The sequence below is a fragment of the Schistocerca americana genome, chromosome 8, assembly GCF_021461395.2.
Source record: "Schistocerca americana isolate TAMUIC-IGC-003095 chromosome 8, iqSchAmer2.1, whole genome shotgun sequence".
Lineage (NCBI taxonomy): Eukaryota > Metazoa > Arthropoda > Insecta > Orthoptera > Acrididae > Schistocerca > Schistocerca americana.
This window is the reverse complement of record NC_060126.1, coordinates 124,960,796-124,977,794: the sequence shown is the minus strand read 5'-3', so window position 1 is coordinate 124,977,794 and position 16,999 is coordinate 124,960,796. Positions and strand designations below refer to the sequence as shown.

The 16,999-nt window shown below is 43.6% G+C and overlaps 1 protein-coding gene across 1 annotated transcript in view; it reads left to right on the top strand.

Annotated features, from left to right (window-relative positions):
• The window catches only part of LOC124545622, a 247,759-nt gene that overhangs the window by 175,990 nt on the left and 54,770 nt on the right, over positions 1-16,999 (top strand). Inside the window, exon 5 of the mRNA XM_047124569.1 lies at positions 10,131-10,354. Within this exon, the coding sequence (XP_046980525.1) occupies positions 10,131-10,354 (224 nt within the window). The remainder of the gene's footprint in view (positions 1-10,130; positions 10,355-16,999) is intronic.

Sequence of the window (16,999 nt, the reverse complement as noted above, 5' to 3'; positions counted from 1 at the left end):
TATACTCGTCTTTGAAGGACCAGGGCGCAGGGCAGGGATGCAGTCTTTCTCCCCTGCCGAATATGCTTTACATCGAATAAGCAGTGATGGAAATCGGCTTAAAATTCAAGGTGATAGGACATCGATGGAAAGATTCGCCAATGACGTTGCTATCCTTAGTGAAAGCGAGGAAGAATTACAAGACATACTCATAGTGAAATGATATTAGCGATAAAGATAACATCATGTTTGGGAACAGCAAAATAGACGAAACGATAGAATTATGATAGCTTGGAAGAAAAATAGTTTACTATAAGGGGCAGTGAAATGAAAATGAGAGAGATGGAAAAAAGAGTAAACTGTTTGTTATTTCAAAAGTAATATAACTGTTAATACCTTTATCCCACTGAGAAAAGACGGTCAGTGCCTTCATGGGAAAATGTTTCTGGTTGCCTGCGGTACTATGCTTGTATTCAGCAGTGCAACTCTTCTTCCAAAGCAAATCGAAGACCACGAACTTTTTTTCAGAGCTCCAAATGTATGGAAATCGCTAGGGGAGAGACCGGGTCTGTATGAGGGGCCATATGTCGCCAAGATTGTTTCGACCGCGCTGCAGATATTCCGCTGGGAGGCCCTTACACATACTCCATACAGTCCCGATCTCTCCCATGCGATTTCCACATTTTGGGAGCCTTGAAGAAAGGTATTCGTGGCGATCGATTTGCTTCGGACGAAGAGGGGCACGCCTGGGTACAATCATGAAACATTTTTCCACGAAGGAATTGACCGTTTGTCCCACATTAGAATAAATGTGTTAACAGTTACGACCATTACATTTAAAAAAATGATCAGTTACCAGCTTTTTTCCAGCGGTCTCGTTTTAATTTGACTTTTATAGTACCAAACATTGAAATGAATCTCAGGAAGAAATTTCGAAGAATTTACATATATAAAAAAAAATTATGCAGCACCTAGGTTCCGAGAGTTCCGGAACCTGTACAGAAAATTGGAATACAGATCAACATAAACATCATTTCCGCCCTTTTTACTGCATCAAAACCATACATTGCATGTTGTACCACCATGCAGCGAGACCAACAGAGGTGGTGGTGCAAATTGCAGTACACACCGGTACGTCTAATACCCAGTAGCACGTTCTCTTGCATTGATACATGCCTGCATTCGTCGTGACATACTAGTCACAAGCTCATCAAGGCAGTGTTGGTCCAGATTGTCCCGCTTCTTAACGGCGATTTCGAGTAGATCCCTCAGAGTGGTTGATGGGTCATGTCGTGCATAAACAGCCCTTTTCAATCTATCTCAGGCATGTTCGACACGGTTCATGTCTGGAGAACATGCTGGCCACTATAGTCGAGCGATGTCGTTATCCTGAAGGAAGTCATTCACAAGATGTGCACGATGGGGGCGCGAATTGTCGTCCATGAAGACGAATGCCTCGCCTATATGCTGCCGATATGGTTGCTCTATCGGTCGGAGGATGGCATTCACGTATCGTACAACCGCTACGGCACCTACCATGACCACCAGCGGCGTACGTCGATCCCACATAATGCCACCCCAAAACAGCAGGGAAACTCCACCTTACTGCACTCGCTGGACAGTGTGTCTAAGGCGTTCAGTCTCACCGGGTTGCCTCCAAACACGTCTGCGACGATTGTCTGGTTGAAGGCATATGCGACACTCATCGGTGAAGAGAATGTGATGCCAACCCTGAGCGGTCCATTTGGCATGTTCTTTCCCATCTGTACCGCGCTGCATGGTATCGTGGTTGCAAATATGAACCTCGCCATGGACGTCGGGAGTGAGTCTGCGCATCTTTCAGCCTACTGCGCACGGTTTGAGTAGTAACACGCTTCCTGTGGCTGCACGTAAAGCATTATTCAACTTGGTGGCGGTGCTGTCAGTGTTCCTCCGAGCCATAGTCCGTAGGTAGCGGTCATCCACTGCAGTAGTAGCCCTTGGGCGGCCTGAGCGAGGCATATCATGACATTTCCTCTGTATCCCCTGCGCGTCCTAACAACATCGCTTTAGTTCACTCGGAGACGCCTGGACAGTTCCCTTGTTGAGAGCTCTTCCTGCTACAAAGTAATAATGCGAACGCGATCGAACCGCAGTATTGACCTTGGGCATGGTTGAACTACAGACAACACGAGCAGTATACCTCCTTCCTGGTGGAATGGCTGGAACTGATCGGCTGTCGGACCCCATCCGTCTAACAGGCTCTGCTCATGCATGGTTGTTTACTGCATCTATGTTACAATATCCACAGTCAACGTGTACCTTTAGGAGTTCTGGGAACCGAGGTGATACAAAACTTTTTTTTGTGTGTGTACATTTGGAGCACAGCACTGCGTGGTAGTGAACTATAGAAAACCTGAAAAACAAGGGCATCGAAGCATTTGAACGTGGCCCTGTAGGAGGATAGACATATACTAAGCTTCTTGACCGATCCATTCTGCTGTCACTGTTTCTGGGTTCACAACGGTCCCCGCGTCCTTTTACATTTTCGGGACCATCTCTCGTGACATCCGTGGTGAAAGCCGCTTGACATAGGAGTATCTGGATACTTTTGACCAGATAGTGTATATTATTTCACACAGAAGTTTACTTTTTGACCAATTTATGCCTTTTTTATGGTTGTTGCGAATCTGCTGGTGATTATGTCTGTCTCAAGGCATTATTTGCTAAGTACCTTGTGCTGTGTTCTTTACATTCGTTTACTTTGAAACAACAATTGTACCCAAGTGTAGAGCTTAGCAGAAAGATGGCCGCGATGAGTGGAAGAAAGGACTCATCTCCGTATTATTCATTCCAACCCATCGTTGGCTGATTGATACAGCAGTAGCTTTCCATGGTTACATTGAAAACCGTGATTGTTTTATTTTCAATACAACATCTCCAAATTTTAAAATAATTTTTATTCGTTTTTTTATTTGATGACGAACTACAGTTTCAAATATTGAAATTTAGTCCTGAAATTCAACGAAACTGTAATAGGTATTGATTTGCTACCTAAAGCGACATATGAAAATCTGTGCCAGACCAGGACTCGAATCTGGATTACTCGATTATAGCAAGCGGCCGCCTTACCATTTACGTGATCCGATCACGCTCCCCGAACAGACCAAAATTTCCATATGTCACACACCTATCTATTTCTTCATATAGTTTATTAACTCATTTACACACAATCGCACATTTCGCGATTCCAGTACAGGTTTTAGAACAAAGACGACGGGAAGTCCTAGACTACAGTTGTCATTTTCGTCACAGGCCCGTCTTCACCTTATATGTGTTTATATTCGATGATGAACTACAGTTTCAAATTTTGGAATTTATTGCTGAAATTCAACTTAACTCAGTTAACAATCTATTAGAAGAAATATCTGGGTGTGTGACATGTGGAGGTTTGGGTCAGTGTGGGGAACGTGCTGGGATAGCCTACGTGCTAAGGCGACATCTCGCGATGAGTGAAAAATCCGGGTTCGATTCCCGATGCGACACAAATTTTTATACGTCGGTTTAAGTAGTAAAGGGGAATTCAAAAAGAAAGAATAGATTTACATCTACATCTACATCTACATTGATACTCCGAAAGCCACCCAACGGTGTGTGGCGGAGGGCACTTTACGTGCCACTGTCATTACCTCCCTTTCCCGTTCCAGTCGCGTATGGTTCGCGGGAAGAACGACTGTCTGAAAGCCTCCGTGCACGCTCTAATCTCTCTAATTTTACATTCGTGATCTCCTCGGGAGGTATTATTAGGGGGAAGCAATAAATTCGATACCTCATCCAGAAACGCACCCTCTCGAAACCTGGCGAGCAAGCTACACCGCGATGCAGAGCGCCTCTCTTGCAGGTGTTGTTAAGATAACGCCACACCTCAAGCTGACAGTGAAGCGGGGTGCTGTCATGCATAAAAATTAAATCATCGGAATCTTCGAAGTTGAAGAAACAACCAGTTTTGCTTGTTACAGAAAAACTGTGAAAGACAGATGCACATTGCGTATTTCACTGTGTATAGGAAGGTTCAGAAGTTTAGGTTAGCACAGACACTATGCCACACATTCAATATGAGCCCCATGTGTTCCTCGAGATGAAGCGAGTAGTCCGTTTGATTCCACATTCGTAAGTTTCTGTTATTTTAATCAACCGTTTCAACAGTTCTATTCCTCCGATCCTGAAGTGTAGCTACCATATGTGCGACAAATATCGAAAGGTGTCGGGTCTGGTGACCTGAAAGACTAAAAACAATGAACAATATCTTGTTGTCCACCTATTACAGTCCGACGTTGTGGGATGGTGTTGTTAAGATAACGCCACACCTCAAGCTGACAGTGAAGCGGGGTGCTGTCATGCATAAAAATTAAATCATCGGAATCTTCGAAGTTGAAGAAACAACCAGTTTTGCTGCATGTCCAGGTTTAACGCGACTGCCACAGTTTTCTCCGCAAAAAAGAATGGTCCATAAACCTTGTGAACAGAAACGACACAAAACACATTCAGTTTCGGTGAGTCTCTTTCATGTTCGACGCCAGGATTTTGTTACCCCTAAATTCTTACATTATGGCGGTTTACTTCACCCGACAGTTGAAACGTCGATTCGTGCGAAAAGATGAGTCGCTCTGCCATATCCTGGAGAACTCAAATACAAAATTACTAGTCAATAAAATTCTTCTGGGTTTGAGGCCGCATTGTCATCCGCAAAACTGCGAGGTTTCGGCGACTGTTGCAAGGCTAACAGCAGTTAGCAATACACTCTGAGGAAGGCGCCTTGCAACAGTCGCCGAAAGGTCGGAATTTTACAGACGACAATGCGGCCTCAAACCCAGAAGAATTTTATTGACTGTGGCAACGGCCGCGGAAGCCTACGTTTACACAAAATTACTACCTTCTGTTCTGGTCGACGGGGCACAATTTCTGCAGTAACTGCAATTGTAAAGTTCATATGCAAGCGTCGTTTCATAGCACGCCACACTGTTGTTCAAAGTTGATGTCCCTGAGCTGCTCCGTGTGAACGCATCTCGCATACACCCGACATTCTCATTAGACGTGCGTGGACGACCGGCGTTCTTTCCTTTGCATATGCAACCATCCCCCAAGTGTATATAAAACATTCTCGGTATTCTTGCCGCGTCAGTTCTGGATAAAATCTCGAGCTTTCGACGATTACCTCCATCGTCATCGTCAGGAGCTGACTGTCTCCACTGCTGCTATGGTAGCCTATATATAGCCCGTGCACGCGATATAAAGGCAGTGTTCTCCAAAAGAAAGAAACGTAAAAATGCTGCACACTCACAGGATGAAACACCGATTTCGGTTCTTCCTTTTTATGGCGCGATTTCCAGCAAAATAGGAAGAGTCCAGCGTAGACGCGGTATAAGACCGATTTTTCGTCCCCCCAAGAAAATTAAGGAGATGATGCGCCTTGTTAAGGCCTCAGGGTCCCTGGAGTTTATAATATACCCTGTGAGTGTGGAAGCAATTATATACGATTCATACCGTTTCCGACCGCTGTGCAGAACACCAACTCCATATTAAAAATAGAGAACTGGAGAAATCGGCAATTGCGGAACACAGCCTCACTAACAAACAAAATATTGTTCGATGAAACTAAAATTCTGTCCCATGCCTCAACGTACTGGAATTCTGTTATTAAGGAGGCTGTTGAAATAAGAATGAGCCAAAAGAACTTTAACTGCGATAGTGGATACCATCTGAGCTGTGCATGGAAACGAGGGCTTGACACAGAGAAGCAGCAGAGACGTTCCTTCCAAGGTTTACGTTCCAACGGAAGCGGTGGCGCCACCGGCGCACAAAGTGACACCGTCTGCGACAGCAGTACGTAATCGCCGACCAATCATAAGCCGACCAATCATAAGCCGACCAATCAGAAGCCGTCCACCAGCTATAAAGAGGCTACCACAGCAGCAGTGAAACGCCATGCTCTCCGCCTCGCGTATCGCATCCATCTCCCCTCCCCCATGCAGATCCTGTACGATCTCATTCCGTTCTCCCACCTCCTCCTTTTCCTTGAAAGGATACGGATCCTGTACACTTCCCGTAAACTCGATCCTCTTCACCCGCTTGTCTCGCCCATCCTCTCCCACCCCCGCTCACTGCCGCGCCTGTATTCCCATGTCCCACCCGGTCTCTATCTCTCCACCCTCCTTACCCTCTCCCAAGGTGGCTTCTGCCAGCTCCCTGATGATGTCTTCCTCCACTCCATCTACCCCTCCTATCAACTTTAATCATTCCCCCCACTTCCTGTGTCTTTTCCTTTAGGCACCCTCCCTCCCTTCTCTCTCCTTTTCCCCCGTCCCCCTTCCTCCATCACTCTTCCCCTGGGCTTTCCCTCCTGCTTCCTCCCTCCACCCTATCTCCCCTGCCTGTCGCATCTCTGCTCTCCCCTCTCCCTCTCCCACCCCCCCCCCCCTCCTCCTCTCTTGGCAGGTCCCCGGACTCTTACACGCTTAGTGAACATACGCGCCAGAGATCAACGCCTCGTGTTTCTGTGTGTGCCGTCGTTTTGTGTTTAAGTGATTCAGTGTTATTCGTTTTGTGAACCTACGTTCGCGTGTGACCATTTTCGTCTATGTATGTGTCCAAGTGTATGAACAAATTTTATCTTGGACTCTCCGCCCGTGAACGGCTCCATGTATTTTAAAAAGTGTTTGTCTCCATTTATATGTCCACCATGTTTTTCTCTAATTGTCTTCATTTGTCTCTTTTGTGTTTCTCTATGGCCAAAGAGCGGCGTAGTATGCTGCTGCTGGCCTGCCTGTAAACAGGTTTAAAGATAACAATAAAGAAAAAACAACAGCAGTGAAGACGGTCAGCTCCTGACGATGGCCGCGCGGGATTAACCGAGCGATCAGGGGCGCTGCAGTCATGGACTGTGCGGCTGATCCCGCCGGAGGTTCGAATCCTCCCTTGGGCATCGGTGTGTGTGTTTGTCCTTAGGATAATTTGGGTTAAGTAGTGTGTAAGCTTAGGGACTGATGACCTTAGCAGTTAAGTCCCATAAGATTTCACACACATTTGAACATTTTTTTCCTGGCGATGACGATGGAAGTAATCGTCGAAAGCTCGAGATTTTATCCAGAACTGATGCGGCAAGAATACCGAGAATGTTTTATATATAAGTGCCGTCGCGAAAAACTTCGTTCCCATCCCCAAAGAATTTTTTATGCCAGTCATAAACGTACCTGTACACAGACGGCTTCTTACTGAATCAACGGCGGAATGCACGTTTCACTTGAACAATGGATTGACTTCCCGCATATTCCAACACATAAAATGATGTCTCTTGTGGTGTAGTCGCCATGTGGCTAGAAACAAACAACAGCGCAGGTGTGTCAAACTTTGAATCTTCCTCTATCCGATAACATACGTAGTATGTTTCTATCTTTGATAATTTGTCTGTAATACACAATTGAAATCTCTTCTTTCTTTTTTTAATCACCTTTTACATCTACACGTATTACAATTAAGCTGAATATCAGAAATAAATTTCTATCATTATGATGGTGTTAGGACAGCAACCAGCCACAAATTTCCTTTCAGTTCCTTTATTCAAAGGGTATCGTTACCGTTTTCGAATCGTTGTGATTCATCTTCAAACGGTTTACACGCTTTGTTTATGACATGTGGTGTGTTTTTTACAGATTAATTGTCCTAAAATATAAATAATACATAATTATAAACACGCCACACACAGATGGTTGCTTTACAGATTTTCGTTGCATGTGACTTACGTGAAATGTCGGTTTGGAGTGTTTGTTTTCATAACATTCGTCCAACAGATGTAAATGCATTCCCACTGCATTCTTATTGTTGCACACGTAAATTGTTCTCGCTGAACACTTTAGATTTGTCACTGAGAAGATTTCTACCACGCACCGCATGTTTTGATACATACAAAGAACTTACAAACATATAAGTATCACAGATGCTATGATATATTGTAACATTTGACGTTGATGTCCTATGTTTGGAAAGGATCATATATTCATTTACGCAACTGTAATGCCTTTTTCACTAGTACAGAGACTTTGAATTTTTGAGTTGATATTGCTAAATTAATTATAAAGCTTTTTTTAAATATATATATATATATATATATATATATATATATATATATATAGGTAAAATAGTATATTATTTAATTACATTTAGCATCATGAGAATTATAGTAACATATAAATTTGCTACTTGATCTGCAGATAGGTGTACAATATTATTTGCTTTGGAGGCTGGAAAGTAATTTTTGGATTTTCAGGAAAGGGGTGTTAGCTAACTCTGTTTGTTCGTTAAGGATATTTTCTCGGGAGCTGTTTGTGTGTGTGTGTATTTCTAATTCTTCTAATGTATTCGTAGTGGCTCCTTTTTCTGCTAGATGCAAAATTTTTAAGTTGTCCTCAATGTTTCCTACTGAATGGTTTTCTTCAGCAATATGGGCTGCAAATGCTGATTTGTTCAAGTTACCAAGTCTTAAAGCATCAATATATTCTTTGTATCTAATTTCAAATCTTCTGCCTGTCTGTCCAATGTAGAATTTTGGGCATGTATCACATGTGAGTTTGTTGTCCTAACACCATCAACATTTGTCTTCAAACAACAGCCACGGTCTCCACCATGTCATCATATGACAAAATTGCATTCCTTTAATTTACGTCTATGGTGACAATCTTTTCTGTTTAACAGATTACCGGTTTCGGCCTTTAATGACCATCATCAGATCTGCAGCAAAAATGGGAAAAATATAAATACACTCGCAAACTGTATACAGCTTAAGAACAACACATAGAGCATATTGAAAAGTAGTGCTGACAAAATTTACATTTGTGCGTTTTAAATGTGAAGAGGCATACCTGTCTCATAAAAACAAAGTCCTAATGCACTGCAGCCATAGTGGCGTAGTCAACAGTTAAATGCGGAATCAGCACCAGCATCTTCAAATACATATAAATCACATCACATGCACGAGCCATGTTGTCAGTGAAACTACTGTTTAAAACAAGCTGCCGTACAGTAGCCACAAGATATTTGTGTAGTAAGTTGACCAGATGTCGCTAATGTAAGCATACACTAGTTTTTAATAATTAATTGAAACAGCGAAAATAAAAGGGGGATACAACAGTTAAAGTCTGTAATAAGCTTGTAAGGTATAAAAAGTGTTACAGCAGTAAAAAGCAATAAAAAAGAAGAAGAACACGACAAAAGTAATATTGTTAAAAAGAAGAGTTAAAAACAGTGGTTGACATGTGCTCTAGTGCCAATATTCTAGGCAATAACATAAATATTAAACACGCTCATACGTTCACTTGTGCCGTCGGATTCATCAGTGTTCTGTGCGCCGTGTCAACATGTTTTCAGTGTCGTTACCGTCGAGTGCGAACGACTCCGTGCTTTTTGTCTTTCTGTGTCCACTATTTTTTGCCCGTCACTACGTTTATTCTGGATCTCCATTCTGTGTTCTATCATTGTCAACTCTATGGCTGAAGAGCGGCGTAGCATGCCACTGACAGCCTACCTGATTGTACAGGTATGAAAATAACAATAAAGGGAAAAAGGGAGTGATTAGAGTAAAACATTGTCAAATAAAGCAAAGTAGGCATTGGGCACAAAATCGTTCTGCCAGTTAAGCAGTTCATCTGGCTCTCTATTTTTTGCTTTGTAAATTTCACATTTAAAGCACACAAATATAAATTTTGTCAGTAATACTTTTCAATGTGCTCTATGTATTGTTCTTATTCTGTATACAGTTTGCGAGTGTATTTATATGTTTCCCATTTTTGCTGCAGATCTGATGATGGTCATTAAAGACCGAAACCGGTAATCTGTTAAACAGAAAAGATTGTGACCATAGACGTAAATTAAAGGAAACTTATTACGTAAACGGGTCACTGTGTTTTTTCGCGACGATGTCGCAGCTTTTGAAAATTGCATTCTATCACTTTTCTTCGGCTTTAGTTGTTGGATGTGGAGAATTTCCCTTGTTAGCTTCCTCTTGAAAGCAGCAACGTTGACGGTCACAGTGTCCAGTACAGTGCGGCGCCGCGATGGTGTGAGAGGTGATGCGTGACTTGGGTGACGCGTGACGTCTGCAACGCGCGTGCTTGCCGCAGGGCGGGCGGCGCCGGCTGGCTGGAGATCTGCGCCGGCGGCCTGCGTGTGGAGGCGCGCGGCCGCCACTGGCTGACCGCCTTCCCCAGCATCGCCGTCTGGGCCGCCGTCAAGTTCGTGCGCAGGCGCCGCGGCGCCGACGCGCAGTTCGCCTTCCTGCCGCTCATCGCCGACCCGGACGCCGTCGACAAGGACGCGCTCTTCCGGCCGCTGCCTGCCTCCGCCGGTGAGTACTACAGCGGGCCTCACGAAACTACGGCGCGCCAACTGGAAGTTGGCCGATCGGCGCCTTAGACCGGGCTCGATAGAAGTCGGTACACGTCGAAAGGCTTCCGCTGCCAGTCATTTACCATTGGCTGCAGTCCAGGTTGTTCGCCCACTGCTTGAATACTGCTCAGCAGTGTGGGATCCGTACCAGATAGGGTTGATAGAAGAGATAGAGAAGTTACAGAATCATTTAGTAATCGCGAAAACGTTACGGAGATGATATATAAACTCCAGTGGAAGACTCTGCAAGAGAGACGCTCAGTAGCTCGGTACGGGCTTTTGTTGAAGTTTCGAGAACATACCTTCATCGAGGAGTCAATCAGTTTATTGCTCCCTCCTACGTTTATCTCGCGAAGAGACCATGACGATAAAATCATATTGATTAGAGCCCACACAGAGGCATACCGACAATCCTTCTTACCACGAACAATACGAGACTGGAATAGAAGGGAGAACCGATAGAGGTACTCACCCTCCGCCACACACCGTCAGCTGGCTTGCGGAATATGGATGTAGATGTAGATGTAGATGTACCTACCTATCAGTAATGTGGGAAATAGTCTTGATCATTTTGTCGCCCGCAGCTGATTGCTGTTTATACGTAACCACCACAGCTGTATTAAAATGTAAATGTCGTGTGACTAGGGCCTCCCGTCGGGTGGACCGTTCGCCGGGTGCAAGTGTTTCGATTTGAAGCCACTTCGTCGATTTGTCAGTCGATGGGGATGAAATGGTGATGATGATTTGGACAACACAACACCCAGTCCTTGAGCGGAGAAAATCTCCGACCCAGCCGGGAATCTAACCCGGGCCCTTAGGATAGACATTCTGTCGCGCTGACCACTCAGCTACCGGGGACAGACGCATCTGTATTGATACATATCTATTCCATGACCGCTTTCCTCATAAAGAACATCATCCGGCTTTAAAGTGCACGCAAGATAAGGTGACCACTAGATGCACTGTCAGCTGGGAAAGTGAGGGGGGGGGGGGGGGTGTAGTGGTGGTGGTTGCAGGCGAACCGTCAATGCACTGTGGGGAAAATGGCGAGTACTGGAGTCGAATTGCCATTGTAAACTGAAGACTACGCTCATATTTTTTGCGAATATTAAGAGGAAGTCCCGCAACACGTACGGTTGTATGGTGGCCATCCAAAAAGATCTATCGACACCTATGCTTTGGTTAGTATATGAAAGAATTCCAATAAAATTCAACAAAAGTAGCGATTTGTTTTCGTCTGACTTGTTAACCATTTATAATTTTCAGAGAAGTGGCAAATTTTGAGTAAAAACCTACATTTCTCTTGTTGCTGTGTTAAAATTTGCTTCTTTCGCCAAAACACAGCGGAGTTTACACGATGTCACCTCACTTAGATGTTGTGCAGATGCAATTGCACCAGAATCCTGAAACAGTGGCTTATCAAGTGAGGAACTGAGGACAAGTAAGGTAAATAACGTATGAAAACGCACACCTTCGGAACGTGTAATGTCTTCACTTACATTGCTCCAGATATCGATGGCCCTTGAAAATTACATTGTTTCAACGAAAAAGTATCGAAGTAGCAGAATAACATGATAGACAATGAAGTTTTGCATATCAGCCGAATGGCGTGCTATCATTTGCCGCCTGCCGCTGTGGCCGAGCGGTTCTAGGCGCTTCAGTCTGGAACCGCGCGACCGCTACGGTCGCAGGTTCGAATCCTGCCTCGGGCATGGATGTGTGTGATGTCCTTAGGTTAGTTACCTTTAAGTAGTTCTAAGTTCTAGGGGACTGATGACCTCAGAAGTTAAGTCCCATAGTGCTCAGAGCCATTTGAGCCATTTTATCATTTGCCAAAATATCGTTTCGGCATCTCGAATCGCTGGCGAGATATGAGAAATGTTATGAATATTTTGTTCTAGCTTTACCGCTGATACGCGACATCACAAATGAGTATGCTGCATAAAATGAGTTTTCCCGAGATTCGTGAAGATACAGACCTCCACGCAAGTCTAAAGACATTTCATACGTACCAACATATGATGTAATATGCACAAAACACAAAATCATAACGACGCCTAATTTTCACTGCATACTTTTTAGAATTTTGCTCAGTGTCTTACTGAAATGCGAATGGCACATTAAGTATGACTATTAAAAAAATGATGGTCACTTCATCATGAAGCTGACGTATAAAGCTATAAGTAACGCAAAAATGAACATTATTTTACCGAATAGTCTCCATGAAATCGTTTGAGGTCATTTGAGGTAAAACTGCAGAGCGTGTGTCTCAATTCTGTAAGGAGAGCGCATCGCCAACTGGCTAAAAGAGGGGAAGCAATGTAGGCCTCCCTTTCCAAATAAACGAATAAACTCGTCCAGCAATTTGGGCGAAAATTCATCACTGCATACCGGCCACCATAACCTGTGCGGACTTTATCATAGCGTGTAATGAAGCGAGATCTGGGTTATTAAAGTGCAGAATGACAATTCAAACATATATTAATTAAACACATATAGTTCGTTAGTAAAATCTTTTAAGAAACAAAGCTTATACGCCAAGGAATAGAGTAAAACATTTTACATAAATGTAGCTGAGTTATTCCTTACTCGGAATACTTCCCCAAGATCAAAATTAGGTGTAATTAAACTGTGTTCATTTGAATAAGTAAAGTTCAAATGCAAATAGTCTGCTTTTCCGATGCAGTACAACAGAAGAAAATAAACGTTCTCCAGAGATTCTTCTTAGTAATGTGATGGAGAAGTTCGTCACGAACCATTTGTTTTTCAACAAAACGAAAATAGATTCTTGAGAGCGTAAACTACGTTCTCTTGACCAGTGAAAAGTTCGTATTCAAAGTTCTGTCTCACGAGCAGCAGGACTTGCCCACGTCACAGAACACCAAGGCTCAGATCACAGGTCGCAGGAGCGCAGCCATCCGGTTGGAGAAGGCAGCCTCCGATCCGACGTGGTATCCAAATGGTGATTGCACATCAGTCTCTGGCTGTCGAAAACGGAACTGGTTCTAGGTGGTTCTGCACCATGGAATGGTATAATTTTCCTACTGGTTTCGTAGTTGCGGCGGATACAGCAAGAGGTGTATATTTGGATCGACCACTGCTACAATCTTCTGCACTCTCGGCTGGTTACTGAGAGGCTCTCTGGAGGCAGAACCGGATAGTATGGAAACCAGCCTGAATGCTGGGGCTGAGCTGATGATAACCCGTTAAGTATAGCTTGGTTGTGGATTGGCGGCATCAAAGGCGAAGCCGAGAGATAGGCAAACAACAAAACAATGAGTAGCACTGGTAGTTACTTACACAGAGAGCACGTCCACAGGATAGGTCTACATGTTGTCAGTACTTAAGTTCCATACTAACAACATAGTTACAATTTTTTTAGACAACATAGTTGTGTGGAGATAACAGCGATTAGTTTACTTATAATCAATTATTCAAAATGACAGTCACAATCGCCTATGCACGGTTGGTAGTTACCAACAGTGCACAGGCAGGGTGAGGACCCCAGCGAGAGACCAAATGGTGCAAATTGCCCTGAAGATGACCCCATTTTAGGGTTGAAACCGGGTGGCGGCAAAATAAATAATACGATCGTGACTGTCATTTTGAATAATTGATTACAGTTATAATTACATAAGAAAATGATTGTGGTCACCTGAGATATAAACAATATTAGCAACGGCCAAAACAGAAGGTTACAATTTTTGTCCAACTAACTTGCCCCTGTGGCTGTTCGTTTCTTACCAGCTCCACCTCAGATATCAGTATTATAACACTGTCCCAATTCTAATTAAACTCTTCAAAATATATTAAGAAATCTACAAACCACACTCAGTAAAATAATTATCGTATACACGGGAATATATTTTAGAGCGAAACTCACTCAGATCAAGGCTCACCATTTAACAAGGGTATCAATAAAATAATTAAAAATCCACCTCGTTAGATTAACATCATCAGGCACCGCTCTTACATTCTAAAACCCCAAGGCAATCCCATAGATATAAAATAACTTCTAAGCTCGAGCTAATAACCACATCATACTCGTTGGCCAACATTGTGGTCCATAATACTAAATCAGTTTATTACAACAAGCACCAGGTTAAAACTTATGTCAAGATACCACTTCTTACAACTAGGGTATACAACACCAACACCGGAGACTGACGGAGGTAACAACTTTGTAAACACAAGCTCCAGCGGCTGCCTAGTTACGTCAGCCACTACCAAATCGGAAGCGCCGCCTGCGAGCTCTGAAAAATTTCCCTTATTTAAGATGAACCACACGAGTTGGAAAACGATACCTCAAAACAGTCAGTATGAAATCCACAATCTCGGAGAGGGAATACACTTGAACTCATCCTAGATTAAACATGCAATTTTAGGTAACAAAAGAACTTGTATTTCACATTCCTAGGAATGCCGTGTACTCGTTTTCCCAACCTAGAAGTTCAGCTGTACTCGTATAATATTCCAAGATCGTAGATAATCACAGTTCATACACTGCTAGGTGAAAATACGGATTCCGCTACAAATGCAAACCAACTACGAGATGCAGTAAACGTGGCCAAGAGAGAGACCACTACTGGACAAACTTCCCGTAGCTCCTTTATCTAACCGCAGCCGACCGTTTACAAGTACTGCCGGTATCTTCCTGGTCGTCGCTCCGTTCCGGGCATTCTTCACAGGAATAACGTGCATGTGGTGCCAATGCACAGAGCCAAAGATCGTCACGGTGAAAAGCAGTGTCACCAAGCGGCACAAGTTTGCACTAACAACAGTCTTCTTCACAGAGTGTTAGCAGTAAAATGACTTAAGAGCCTCAATTGAGAAAGAATGATTATAAACCGAGCAATTATGTTCGCAATTAACATGAGTAGATCAACAGAAAGATTACAAAATAGTCCTCGTGTAGAACACTGCTATTCAGAACTACCATTAATTTTTAATTTCTGGTATGTCAGATTACGTAAAAGTCTCATTTCGAAAAGGTATACTACACAAACAACTATAGTTGGTGGTAGCTTCAGTATGCTCTCGATGTGTTGGCGAAGAAACAGCGTAGGCAAAAATTCACGGAGCTGCTATAACTGCGAAAAACTTCTTCATTTTTTGTTAGTTTCGACTGACATTTCATATGCTTGAAGGATGGTCTGTCTCCCCGCCTTCCTCTGTCAGAATATGAAACACAAGAAAGGAGAAGAAAATAAATAAAAATGTTGTTCACACTTATGACACTTTCGTGATTTCTGGCCCACACTGCGCATGTTTAAACTCGAAGGTAGGCATAAAACATCGTCCGAAATTGTACTAAGTGCTTTCTTCGAAAATTATTGCAGGAGCCCATTCGAAGTGTAAGGTTGGCCTCTTCGCAAGAAGTAATCTGGAGTAAATAGGATGCATCATGACGAATACAGGATATTATGAGCAATAGCCAAATCCACGAATCGCAAACGCAAAATAGTCTGCCTGCTGCTAGTCTCCAGTGGTACCGAATAATGCAGAATCTTTTAAGGGGTGTATTACATGTTCTCGGATGGCAGACGCAGACGTGAAGACGTTATGATATGCTCGTTGCACAATACGGCCATACTCCCTTCTGTTCAGTGCCGTATGATCAACCAGAATCTTCCCTCAAGTTTCAGTGCAGTCGAACACCGGTCCACTCTCTCATCCTAATGCCCCAAAACTCTGAATACTGCATGATTCGACCATTCGGCCTAATGGAGACTCACAATGAGGCCCATTTCAAAATCTTACGCACGGTGTTAACGCTGTCGCACACAAGCACGCGGCTTCTCCGTGTCATTCGTGGTAATAACTCAACATCTGACGCCGTTCACTCCCCTCATACGAGATCTGTTTAAAAAATCCCGGAACATTCGTAATTTCGCGCCAATGGTGTGTGTTGGAGTGAAATGCGGTTGGCATCCCTGCACACGCCTACGTTAAATGTTTAAATGCCGGAAGTTTCATTGTTGAATGTCTGTCAGTTGCTGTGCTGTATTGAGTAGAATGTTGCGTCGCACAGTTTGAGAATTTGAAGATGGCATAGTTGGAGGAGCAACGCGCTGCATTAAATTTTGCGTGAAGCTCAAGAAAACTTTTACAAAGCCACATCAGATGATGAAGGAAGCCTACGGCGATGAGTGATTAAGCCGTGCTCGGTGTTACGAATGGTTCACACGGTTTAAAAATGGTAGGACGGTAGTTAAAGATGATCCTCGTTCAGGACGCTCTTTGACGTCTACCGATGATGCTCATGAAAGAAAAGTCAACGAAATTGTGGGTGCCAATCGAAGGCTGACAGTCCAAGGGATTGCAGAAAAATGTAACATTTCAGTTGGATCATGTCATGACATCCTGACACAGCATCTTGTAATGTATCGTACTGCCGCCGAGTTCGTCACGCTGCTTATCTGTGAAGAGTTTTTGGATGGCGCAAATGAGAACGAGACATCCCTTAAGAGAATCATAACTGGTGATCAGATGGGGGTCTGCGGCTATGATGTTGAACCAATATTCAGTTTTCAAAATGGGTCGGAAAACGTTCTCCAAAACCAAACGCAGGTCGTCAGATCTGGTCAAATGTCGAAGCCATGAT